The sequence below is a fragment of the Trachinotus anak genome, unplaced genomic scaffold (assembly GCF_046630095.1).
Source record: "Trachinotus anak isolate AG129_WGS33_773 ecotype Australia unplaced genomic scaffold, CSIRO_AGI_Tana_v1 ptg000028l, whole genome shotgun sequence".
Taxonomy (NCBI): domain Eukaryota; kingdom Metazoa; phylum Chordata; class Actinopteri; order Carangiformes; family Carangidae; genus Trachinotus; species Trachinotus anak.
In genome coordinates, this window is record NW_027273879.1 from 19,734,704 (window position 1) to 19,748,179 (window position 13,476).

The window sequence follows — 13,476 nt, forward strand, 5'->3', positions numbered from 1 at the left end:
TAAATGCAATTTCTTCTATTTCTATCACTTCTTTTCTTGTACTGAAATTAGCATGCTAACCAGCTAGCCCCGGCCCGTTCAGGCTGTCTCGTCACTTTCCAATACCGAGTCACTGCAGTGTCCAGGCTACACTGAGGAGGTAGCACTGCTCAGAGGATGTGTTATAACTTCTCGTCTTGTAAACGCAACGCAAGACTGGTGAGTAAACAGCTGTTAATGCTAATGTCGGCTATGTAGCAATACCAAAACTTATAAATAACTCCTATAATGGTAGTGTTAGTGTTTTTATAACATTATGTTACCTTGGAAGAGCGACTTCCACTCGCCCATGATCCTGCATTTGTCCTCTCCTCCATATCTGTATGAGAGAGAGAGAGAGAGAGAGAGAGAGAGAGAGATTTAAATCACAGGAAATAACACCAAGTAGCATTAATGGCAGTTTAGGACCAGGAGAGTATTATTAAAAGTTTATGATTTTGAAAATACATTTTAGGGAAATTTATTGCTGGGTAATTTATTTGCTTATCTGTTAAATCCAACCCTTCATGTAGTGCTGCAACTTTTAAAGATTAAAAATGAAGATAGAAAGTAGAAAAAATCCAAGTAATGAGCAAAAGAAAACACATGGTCATTTCAGATTCATGGATTTCATTGTGTTTGATGTTTTAAACCCATAAAGCAGTGACTTATTCATCAGTTGTTTTTGTTTACATTCACTCTGCAGCTGTCATGCTCAGCATTTTCAATCCTCAAAACGGCATTTTAATCACTCACATAATCAATATCTTTCATCACTTTCGACATAAACATGCATCAACATTTAATACTCTATATACTATTACTGTACTGTGTCTATAATCAACTACAGTGGCGTATATTATTCTCTGTCTGTTCTCCATGTCATTAAACATTATTGATTATGATTGTAGAGCCTTTAATGTGTCTCTGTGAAATTTAATGGTCCCTTAAGCCTCCCACAGACCACTAATCCCTGCTGTCATCACACTGGATCCAGGATGTTATATCTGTGAAAGGTCAGTCTGCTGACTGAGAAGTCACAGGTGACCTGATAATGGTGCTGGGTGAAAAGTCACAGGAACAAGTAGTTTTAGTTAATAATGTTAAGTGAATCCTAAACATAGTGGTGGCAGATGAGAAATGATTTTTTAAACAGCTACATGACAATGACAAACAACCTGTTTTGTTGATTGAATATGAGGAAAAGACAGATGTGCAGAGGTCAAGAGAGAGAGAGAGAGAGAGAGAGACAGGTAGATTGGTTCAGGTCGAATGAAATGTGCAAACGCAGCTCTCACTTACAGTGTACACACATACACTCAGACACACACAGACATGCACACACACACAGACACACAGACATACACGCAGTCGTCTCATGCATTGTAATGCACAAATCTCTCTTCAATAGGCACTCCATTGTGTCAGTGTGTGTATAGTGAGCAGCTTACATTCATTGTTGAGTCATTTGGAATGTCAGCTTATCTGTGTGAGTGTGTGTGTGTGTGTGTGTGTGTGTGTGTGTGTTTGCACAATACAAATGAACAGTTTCAGTTACAAAAAGCCTTTTGGAGTCAAACCAGATGTCACTATCACAAAAAAGGTACCTTTGGGCTACCTATTTGTAACAGAATACAATAGAAAACAATAGAATTTATGCAGGTTTAGGGAAGATTACATAAAAACGCTTGATGGTAAATTGGATTAAAGGAGCGAAGGCTATGTGTGAAGAGCAGTAACACATATTCAACAGTTTTTTGGGTTAAGGAAATGGATATTCAATGACCAGGTGGACATTTTACACAAACAATTTATGAACACCTGGATTAAGGGAACAGAAGGAGCACATGTTAGAAGTGGATACAGGGATTAAACATGCGATCAGAGGAAAGTTAATCAATCAAATGGTTGCTTTTTGGCAACATTCATTCGATCGTTTGCATTTATAAAACACACTTGGATTTAGGGAACAATTATCTGGGAATAAAATGAATTTAATTTAATCCAATGGATTTTGTGAACAACCAGATTTAGGGAACAAATTATCAGTTATCAGTTGAATGTAGGATTTAGCAAATTGATCACACAATTTGATTTATTTTCAACAATGAATCAAAAGTACCATGTGCTGAAGTAATACACTGTTTACATTAGATATCAATACCAACATTTTGGTATTATGAGAAGAAAGATCTATTTTAACCATACTTCCATCAATATATACTGATATTTACTGATATTAGTAATTCTATATTATACAGAGAGATGTTACATTTGCAGACACTGTATATATTTTTGCCCAGAAAATAAAATGAAATAAATGTCTGAAAACAGGAGAAGAGAGGAAAGGGAAAATGAATTAAAAGTAGAAGAGGAGAGTTTGAGAGTTGGTCCAGATGCAGGAGAAGTGGAAGTGCTGATGGGAGGAAGAGGATGAGGAGGACAGCAATCTTCAGCCATGGAAAGCATCCTTCAGTTTTGAAAAGTAAGAGGCAGGGAGAGATTGGAGGAGAGAGAGAAAGGGAAAAGGAGGAGAGAAAAATACAAGTCGGTGTGCAGGAGTTTAAAGATGTGGAATGTGGAGGAGGAGGAGAGAAGGAGGTGTCCATGTGTCCTGCACCTGATAAGGCCTCCGATTGAGGGCTATAAATTACATCAGAGAGAGAGAAAGAGAGAGAGAGAGAATTTACACACAAGCAGGAAAACACACTCTTAAAAGCACACATACATACTTCTCTCTCTCCTTCTTTCTCTCTCTCTCTCTCTCTCTCTCTCTCTCTGTCACACACACACACACACACACACACACACACACAGACGGTGCAGGTTATCTATCATCAGTTAATGAACTTAGACTGACAGACAGCTCCATGTCTCTCACACTGATCCTATTAAGACCTGCCTGACACAAAACAGACTCCTATTAATACAGTTAGCCTCTGTGTGTGTGTGTGTGTGTGTGTGATCACTGAGGACAAAAACAGGCCTGTACCCAAGCATGGCCACTGAGCTGCCCTTTGTATTATTTAAACTGAGAGATCGGTTTGTGTGTGTGTGTGTGTGTGTGTGTGTGTGTGTGTGTGTGTGTGTGTGCGTGAGGACCAGTCTATGAAGAAGGGGAACTCACCAATATATATTATATATGCTATCATACAGTGCAGTAGTTATCATAGTAGTTATTTCCATGACCTTGTTGCTGCAGCACATTCAAGTTGAAATAAAACTATGCAATTAAACTGCTGATTTTGAGCTTTAAGGATGTGTGAGGGTGTTCACATCCAAATGGGATGAACAGTGTCAGACTCCAGTCTCTCAGTCTTAAGACAAAGCAGCAAGAGAATGATCCTAAATGTAAAGACAAGGCAACCTGGCAAATGATTTGAACTGCTCTGACCTTAACTTATAATTGCTACAGAATCATAGGAGACACTATTTGGGACCAACTATAAAGTTACTGATTGCATGGTGAAACTTAAAGATCACTTTCTATGGGTGGAGGTAAAAGTTTTGATCACATAAGAATCAAGATTCTGAGTTGATTCACAAATGTTATTTTTTGTGATAACGATGGTTAATAAAGTTATGTTGATGGAATGAAAAATATGCAGCATGCACACATACACACACACACACACACACACACACACATACACACACACACACACACACACACACACACTAGAGTAACCTCAAGGTTCGTCTTCAGAAAAGTGTCTAGGTGCATTTTGGATAAATGACTTAATAATTAGCTGTGCAAGACAAAATTCCAGCACCAGCAAATGGGACCAGCTGACCAACAGATGCTTTAAGATAAGATAAGATAAGATAAGATAAGATAAGATAAGATAAGATAAGATAAGATAAGATAAGATAAGATAAGATAAGATTTATTGAGCCCCTGTAGAGGAAGTTAAAATCAATGAAGGTATTTTACACAACTTCAAGCAACTCTGATGGTGTGAAGAAAATAACTGGTCTGTTGTCTTTTTCATGTCTACAGACCCACATCCATACAGAGGTTTAGTCAATGATGACTTTCCCTGGTACCGGTGCTGCAGCACCGAGGCTGTTCCTCACTGTTGGAGACATAACTTTAACAACAATGCAGCAGAGCACGATGTTGGCTTTTAGCTCTGACCTATGTTGAGTTCTCACTGACAACTGAACCACTGGATGGTTCTGGTGAATGTTATGCAGTACGTTATTCAACCTTATGTGTTGCAAAGCGCAGAAGAAATAATTAGTTATGTGAATTATTAGTCCAGACAACAAATAAATAACGACCAACAGGTATAAACAGGATGAAAATCAGGAGTCTGTATCATAGAATTCTTGGTAGATACTTTATAGTTGCTACACACGGTGTGGAAATACACGTCACGCCTCTGTTTTTACTGCGTTTCTCTTTCTGATGCATCAGGGAAAATCCCCACTCTCACCTGCTGACGCTAATACATGTTATTATGGTTATGGGATGACACTGCACATTCATATGAATCAAGCGTTTCCCATGATCAGTCGATGGATTTAAAAGAAGATTATCCTTTTTTTTCACTGGAAAATCACATATCTATCTCCACACACACTCTCCCGTTGTGTGCTTTGCTTTCATACCACAAACAAACTAGAACTGACACTTATGATCTTTTCAAGCAGTCTCGGCCTTCAGCTTTCACAGCAGCCAGAATGACCAGCACTAAATTCACAGTGCACCAGGGTTCGTTTGAATTGAACTACAGTTAGACCATAACAATGATCTTTATTGTCCACAAATGTGGAAATTTGCCTTTGGCTTCACAGGCTGGTTAAAACACATCATTGTGACTCACAAACAATAAATGCAATCATAAAATTAGCACAACATGCACAGCACAAACAACAATAACAGACATGATTTCAGTGTGAATGATGCTTATGAGTTCAACAAAGCCATCGCATTCGGTACTTTCTGTAAATGTTGTTGGTTGCTGTTGCAGCTTTATAGCACCATCCCAAGGTCAATTTTGTGAATCCTTTAGGTCGTATCTTACATGTATCTAATACCAGGTGACTGGATATACAAGCAATGAGCCTGTCCTCTGTGACCACAAGAAATCATGGCAAAAGGCATTTTTGTGAAGTTAATAATTGAGACAGATTAAATTTACTTGAACTGTTAGCTGCAACGCACACATGCACCATGAGGGTTGTTTTTCAACAAACATGCTGTATATCAGAGACTGTCATGCTGTGAAAAACAAGCCCACAGGTCGTCTGCCAGCAGGTTATTATGACCCATAGTTACGTTTTGTTGCTAGGCGACATCTAGTGGTCATAGTAATTATGACAGGAGCAAAGAGAAAAGTGCAGTGACGTAGTTCATAGAGCGACAATTTCAACAAAACACAGGAATATGACACAGGAGTAGCGGTGTTTGATTCCTGTGTAAAAACAGTTTATGTCGCTTCTATTGTCCATGACCGTTCGACAAAGTTAGTTAACCCCGTTATTATCGTAACCATGACAACAAAGATCATCTAATGTGGAGGAAGTACTTATTTTAGCACAATTCACCATCTTTTCCAAAAGCTATCCAAGCCATGACCATTGTTATATTAACCATGGTGACGAAGGAAGCTACGCTGCTCTTGGTACAGTGCCCTGTTTAATTTTGTAACCATGACAACCACAGTTTGGTATCAGAGGGCTGAAAACAACAACCTATATGGTTGGAGGACTTGTTGGTTTATCAGCTGTGTCTCAATATACTGATGACGGTTACTGTTAAAAATGTAAAAGATGACACGATGATGTTTGTGGATCTTTTGTTTATCAGTTCATCTGGTTGCCTTTTAATTATCCATAAGTCTCTCCAATACTTGCAGAGAAAAATGATATCATGTATGTTTGTGTGTGTACTGTAATGTGACAGCATGTTGACAGCTAAAGGCCTCTCCAAACACACACACACACACACACACGTGATGATGATGATGGTAATAAGTGGTCTCTGATTGACAGAAATGAGGACAGGCAGTCATGCTGCGAGAACATCAAGCGTGTGTGTGTGTATGTGTGTGTGTGTGTGTGTGTGTGTGCGCACCTGTGTGAGCTCTATAGCCCCACTGTTCTTATCTGGTCTCCAACCAAACTCTATAATTAACTGTAGGTCTGCCCCATCCCCCAACACACACACTCACACACGTCAAACAGCATGTGGTGATCAGAAAGAGTCCTGATTGTCATCAGATCTGTTTAGGTTTTTTTTTTTTTCATTTCCTGCTAAGCGATGTTTCTGGAAATCTAAAAAAAAACAAAAAAATAAATAAAATTGTTTTATTCTTTCAAACAGCCCTTTACCGTGGAACTGCAGCTCTGTTACCGTGTTACTACACACAAGCACAACTTTATTTCTTTTGATGTCTTCAACTTCAGCTACTGCTCCCATAAAAAGTTTTTTCAAAATATGCTGAGGAAATATTTAAACCCTGAAATCTTTCCTCTGAAATGTAGCCTTGAGTCTTCTCACTTGTCATCATTGTTAACAATGAAAGGCTATAAAGCTTTTCTCATGAAAAATCATGGACTTCACACTCCACGCTTTCAAGCACACCACCAGAAACCAGCAGAAACATCACAGACACGGCAGCCATGTTTTCAGGGTGTTTACAGGGTGGGAGGAAAAACTGTGAGCATTTCTGAGTGATTTCATGATGAGTGATTTCTAATATGACTGAACAGAAAAGAAACGGAAACTGAATCCGCAGAAATTCAAAGGAAGTCGTCCACATTGACTGACAGGTGATGAAAGAGAGATGGAGACACAATAAAAGAATGAAATAAACCACAGCTTTCCTGAAGCAAAGTATAAAAAAAGAAAAGAGGGAAAAGACAAAGGATGACAGAAGAGATGACAAACATGGAGGACGACAGACACACACACATCTGATTCAGTCATTTTATATAATGCAAAGACAAGCTCCTTGTACTTTCACTGAACTACATTCATGTTATTATCCTAGGTAATACACACACACACACACACACACACACTCTAAAATGAGGCAGTAAGAATTAAGAGTCAGATTATGCCTCTGTATCTTCTCCTTTAAAGCTGCTTAAACTGTCTAACACCATCAATCCCAGTGTGTGTGTGTGTGTGTGTGTGTGTGTGTGTGTGTGTGTGTGTGTGTGTGTGTGTGTGTGTGTGTGTGTGTGTGTGGCTGGACAAGCAGAGGAAGTGATGTAATGATCACACTCAGGAAGTCGACCACGTCCTGTTTTGTTACATGATCCCTGCTCTCTCTTGTTGTCTCCTTTCTTTCCTTCCCTCGCTCCCTTCTTTTCCTTCCTCCTCCTTGCTCTCTTTCTCTTCCACAATTTCTTCTTCCCTCCTTTTCTGCTGTTCATCTTTACTTGTCCTCATCTCTTATTTTTTTCCTTTTCTTTTTCTGTTCCCCTATCTCTGTTTCTCTTCCTCTTTTCTTATTTCTGTTGTTTCTTTACATCTCACCTTGTCTCCTTCTTCACCACTCATTTCCCCTCTTTCCTCCCTGCACTCCTTGCTTTACACATTTAACGTTTTTTTTTTTGTCATTTTCCACTTCTGTCCTTTCTTCCTGTCCTCATCTCCCAACTTTACTCCTCTTCTGTCTTCTTCCCTCTTTAACTCCTCTCTTTTTTCCATTTTTATTTCATTTAATCCTTCTGTCCTTCCTCCATCCTTTCTTTCCTTTTCCACATCTCTCTCCTGCTTTCTTTCTTTCTTTCTTTGTCAATTTTCTCTACTATTCTCTTGTTCTTCCTTTCTTTCATCTTTTCTTTACTTTTCTCTTTTATCCTTTCGTTATCTTATTCATTTAATTTTTATTTCCTTACTTTTTCTTACATTTATTCCTGTTTTCTTTCTTTCTGTCCTTGTCTTCCTTCTTTCCTTTTCCTCTTCTCTTCTTCCCTCCTTCTTTGCTTCCCACTCTTTCATGCCCTTCTTTCTCCGTCCCTTTGCATCCTTCACTTATTTCCACTTCCTGTCTCTCCTTCCCTTAACGCTTCCCTTCCTTCCTCTCTTTCTCTGTCCATCTTTCCCTTGACCCTCTCCTTCCCTCTCTCCTCTTTTCTCCCTCTCCAGACTTGCTGGTTTAAATCCTGGGACTGACAGAGACCACTCCCTCCTCCTGAGGCAGACAGCACCTTCACCTGAACCTTGATAGACATACCTTCTCCTTCCATCTCCATGGTTACACAGCTCTGATGAAGAAGACAGTTGGAGATGAGGATGACATCTTGTTACCATAGTAACGAGTTCTGTGAGTGAAGGAAAACTAATCTGAAGTGTAAAATGTGTGAGTGAGAGTTTAATATATGCATAATTACTCAAAGATTAGCTGCTTGTTATCTGAGCCTAATAAGAACTTTTAGTGAGCCTAACCCATAAATGGATCCATGACCCCATTTACGCCTGAAAGGTTAAAGGTCACCTGACTGCCTCTTCCTGCTTTATCTGCCTGTCAGAAGCTACATTTAGTAGCAGTAGCTAGCAAAGCTTCGCAGAAAGTGATTCAGAAATGAACGACCCTTGTTCCTGGGCACCATATTTGTGGTTCGACAGCTCCGCCCACTGAATTTACATATCACGATCTGATCACTATGTGGGAGAATCGAAATAAAATGAACACTAGTCAATACCAGGTGAAAATGCTAACACCCAAGGATCAGAAGTCATTCCCCACATAACGTTTCTGAATCATAGATCATATCATATTGATGTAAATGTTGCCTCTGTGTACACACTCAGTCACAAGCTTTCTTCAGATCCACAGAACTGAATTTTGAATTCTAGTGGAAATCCCAAACAAAATACCAACCCATGTCTTCTAAATAGTACTTAAATGTTACAATGCTCAACTGATATGAATTGACATTATACATTGTAGGAAACATACGTTTTTATCAACAAGAAAGATTAACCAAGAGCTGTGAGCGACTTAACATACCTACCCATAAAAAGAAGAACAGATATTGTAAGAAAATTAATGATAAAGGTTGTTGTGAACATATTGTAGATACAGTAGGTTCATTAAAAACGGACAAGTTATGTTTTCTAATATAGATATTTGCTGTTGCAAATTAGTAGTGTATATAAACCAGAAAAAAAAATCATTTTGTGATTCCAATAAGAGTCACGATATCAGTTTGAATGATCATTTTTTTCATTTCATTTTCACTGAAAAAACTTTGATGTGATGTGATGATGTGATTTTTGTTGGGTCTTGTACCAAACAGACATGTTCCCTAACGTCTGGACAATAAGATTTGCAGGCCGGAGCATCTCTGTAGCACCACAGCGCTTCATTTATGGTTTGTTGTGACACATTTTACCTTAAAAAAAAATCTCCTGCAGTTTGAATATTGCACTTGGCCATACTGCAGTTTCAATGAACTGTTCAGCCTTTATATAAATATAAGTTTAGGAGTCAGGGTTGAAAAAGTCAACATTGGTGTCAAAGTCTGCTTTTCATAGAGCTGGTTACGAAAACCATCAGGTACTGAAAGTTAACATTGAATATCTGGCAAGGTTCAAAAAATGTACTTCTTTTTTGAAGTAAATAGTTTTTAATTCAATTAGTTCCTCATTGAATTAAAAACTATGTCAGTTTTTAACTGTCTCATTTAGACTTTAGTAAGATCCTGTTGAGAGACTGCTTCTATTGAGACAGTGAACTTGGGCTTCTATATACATATAGTAAATGAAAAAAGAGGGCTAGGTTGACAAACCAATGTATTTGTCAAACTCTGGAAACAAAACAAGTGTCAGTTTGCTATCATATCGAAATTAAGATTTTATTTTGTTAAAATATCACATAATTCATAGTGCTAAGTAAAAGACCGTCGGCTCTCCTGGACTCACACAGATGTTACCATTGAACATGATCCACACAGATATTTCCTCCAGAACATATTCAGCAATGCTACAAACCTGCTTCGCCAAACATGTTGGAATGAAAGTGGTTTTTCTCAAACTTTAAAGCCACTTAGAAAAAAGTTTAGGGAGGAAATTAGGATTCAAGAGGTTAATGACAAGAATTTCATTGATGTTTCTGTCTCATGCACATTCAGTCAGTATGTCAGTGTGTCTCCCTGCACATGCACGCACACACACACACACACACACACACACACACACACACAGGCCAGCATTTCCTGTCATTAGGTACCAGAGCCTTTCTATAATTAGAACATCTGGACCCAAGTAAGTTTAGTGCCAGTGCCCTCATGCACATACACATACACACACACACACACACACACACACGTTTCCATAACCATGCAAACACACATGCACACAGGCAAACACCACACACACAGTCAGAGCGACCAACACGCACGTACACGCAGCAGAAATTGTTCATGCTTTATATTTCAATCACTCGTGTCTTTTTGTTGCTATTTTTTCCGTTTTGTTCAAAAAAGCACATTAAAGCAAGAAAACAAACAACAGCTTGGAGAGCTAATGGCACGCTAAATGAAGAGAGAGAATAGCTCATGTAGACAGAGAGAAAGAGAGAAAGGGGGGAGGGGAGGGTTGGGGGGCAGAAAAAGTAAGAGAGAAAAAACATTAGCAAGTTCAAACATGGCTTTCTTGAATCAGCCGTGTTGTGTGTGTTTTAAAGACAGCCGAGCTCAGAGCCTACAGATGCCTTTCCAAAAAGAGAGATTAATATTGATAATAAGAAGGCCGGTCCTTTTTGTTTTGTTTTGTTTTTAGTTGTTTTTTTTTTCCATCTCTGTGGTGGAGGAAGAATAAGCGGCGCAGGCGATTCCTTTGACAAACCCCCTCGTCTCTCCACACAGGCCCATGTGAAGCTGAGCCAACTGTGGCTTAGATCTTTACACACCATCACAACCAGAGGACCAAAAGGAAACTCAAAAAAAAAATAAAAATCTGTGTGCAAACTGGTGGGAAGCTAAAAAGCAGCAGAATTAGCAAAACTTTTATAAAGACCGAGTGAGAACAATGCAGATGAAGGCACAGAGCCAAAGGCTGGCTGGAAACTAGTTATAAGCAGAGGAAAAAAGGAAACTGGGTTCATTGAAGTGGTTACTGATTTAATAGTGACATGATTATGGAGTAATGACTGGAACATTTCACGTTTTAGGAGCTGGAACTTATCAAAACTGTTGCAGCCTTCAAGAGCTGTGAATTAGTTTCACCGATTTCAGCACAAATGCTGCCATTTCTCACTGAAGCACTACACACTGTCACTACTTTACCACATACTGTATAACACGAAGCCGAGAAAAAGTCACACGCACACACTCCACGTCCGAAAGATTGCAAAGCATGTTAAAAATATTCATTTTATTTATCTCTCTATCTCTTCAAGGATTTATTTTACCTATAAATACTCATTATGTAAGATACAATACAAATACATGAAGGTACAGTGGTACAGTTTCTCCTGTAGGTCACATTAGACCAAACTTATGAGACTGTCCTTCTGTAAAAAACCAGCCCACAGGTCATCTGTGCTGCAGGTTATTATGAACCGTGGTTACATTTTGTTGCTAGGCGACATATAGTAGTCGTAGTAATTATGAGAGGACCAAAGGGAAAAGTGTGGTGACGTAGTTTATGCAGCGAAAATGACAGGTCAGCAAAAATGACACAAGAGAGCATTATTCGATTCCCATGTGAAAGTATCAGTTTATGTTGTTTCTATTATCCATGACCATTGGTTGTTATTATTGTAACCATGGCAACAAAGATCGTCTAATGTTGAAGAATTCATTATTTTAACCCAAATCACCATCTTTTCCTAAACCTAACCAAGCCATGACCATTATTATAGTAACCATGGCGCCACTTCATGAATCTAACTGCACCCATCACGCACCTGAATCTGCTTGGTCACGGTTTTACCAGAAGAAGAGCAGAACAGAAGTAAATGGAGGCAAATATGAACAGATTGAGAGTGAGAATAAAGTTTCCATCCTCTCTCACCCACACAGGTCGTTCAACAACTGCACCAATCAGGGATCAGATAAGTGTTACAACAGCATGTTGTACCTTCATTATGACAAGTCCTGAAATCACAGAAGAGGCTTTTTGTGACAGGAGCAAACGTTGGCTAACTTCCTTGTAGAGACAGATGCATTTACACCTTTTTAGAACTACTGCTGGTCTGCTTCTCAGATTTTAATCATGACACATTTACACTAGTTTTTTTTTTGTTGATATCTGCCAGCTATCAAAACTACCCAGGATGCACAAAGTGGCTGAGTGTAAATGGGGTGCAAAAGGCGTTAGATTACAGTCAGATTACAGTCTGAGTATTCAGACCACCTCAGGCATGACCGTAGCAACCACCGAGAAGACTGAGGTAATGTCCTCTGTACTTTTCCGAGGACTTAAATAAATGCATGTTTGAACATTTACCAAAATTATCTGTGAAGCAACTAAATCTAAATGCTTCAGACCTTCATGTTTGGAAGAGTCATGACAGGATTTCTAAAATCCTGGCTATGGCCTTGATCTCAGGAGGTCCCATATATAGAGTGATGTTGCCTATATGTCACTTATATTATTATCACATATATACATCCTCTAGATATATGAAGATATAAGTTAATTACATATATGAAATACCCATAATAAAATTTGTATGTTAATTCCTCATTAAGTTTAAACTTGTCTCTTCCCATTCTAGAAAGTGGTCTCAGACTTTTGGACCCTACTGTATATGACATCAACATACTGACAGTCTTTGGGATGGATATACATCTATGTATAATATGTCTATAATAAGCATATATACATAAACATACATATTTGTATGGGTGAGACATATATGTCAATATATGAAATTATTCAGATTTCTAATAAGTTTTATATATGATGTTTACATATGTTTCTTATTTGATATATTTCATATATGGAATTTCAATATTTTTACACACACACACACACACACACATATATATATATATATATATATATATATATAAATATATATATATTACATTTGAGATATGTGCAAGTCGTTTGTTATGAAGGTGTAAATATTTCCACCTCACCTTACCCCTCCCAATTATAATTATGTGTCCATAAGTGATCTGGGGTAGGAGCCTCTTTTGTAGTTTTTATGAGAGTAACTGAAATAACAGTGAAATTAGAGTGAAGTCAGCCATCACAATACAAAGTTTACATTGTAAGAGCTTGTCATCACTTAAGATTACTTCAAACGCTAAAAAAAAAAAAGACATACACCCTTGAGGCAAACACCTGTGTGACGCCTTATTTTTCTATGGCCTGTCCCAAGTTTCCCCCTGAACTGAGTCAGTGAACAGTCAGACAGACAGGTGGACAATGAGACGGTGAGACAGTCACGCTGACGCAGAGACAGGCAGACAAGTGTTTCGGATGAGTTTTTGTCAAAGTGAGTCTCTGGGTAGATTTGTGCTTGACAATTCAATTAAGGC

At 38.5% G+C, this 13,476-nt stretch overlaps 1 protein-coding gene across 9 annotated transcripts in view; it reads right to left on the reverse strand.

Annotated features, from left to right (window-relative positions):
- Positions 1 to 13,476, reverse strand: part of tcf4 (transcription factor 4) — a 238,751-nt gene that overhangs the window by 183,172 nt on the left and 42,103 nt on the right. For all 9 annotated transcript variants that reach the window (XM_071466341.1, XM_071466345.1, XM_071466338.1 and 6 more), the window contains one exon: positions 303 to 358. In XM_071466341.1, the coding sequence (XP_071322442.1) occupies positions 303 to 358 (56 nt within the window). The remainder of the gene's footprint in view (positions 1 to 302; positions 359 to 13,476) is intronic.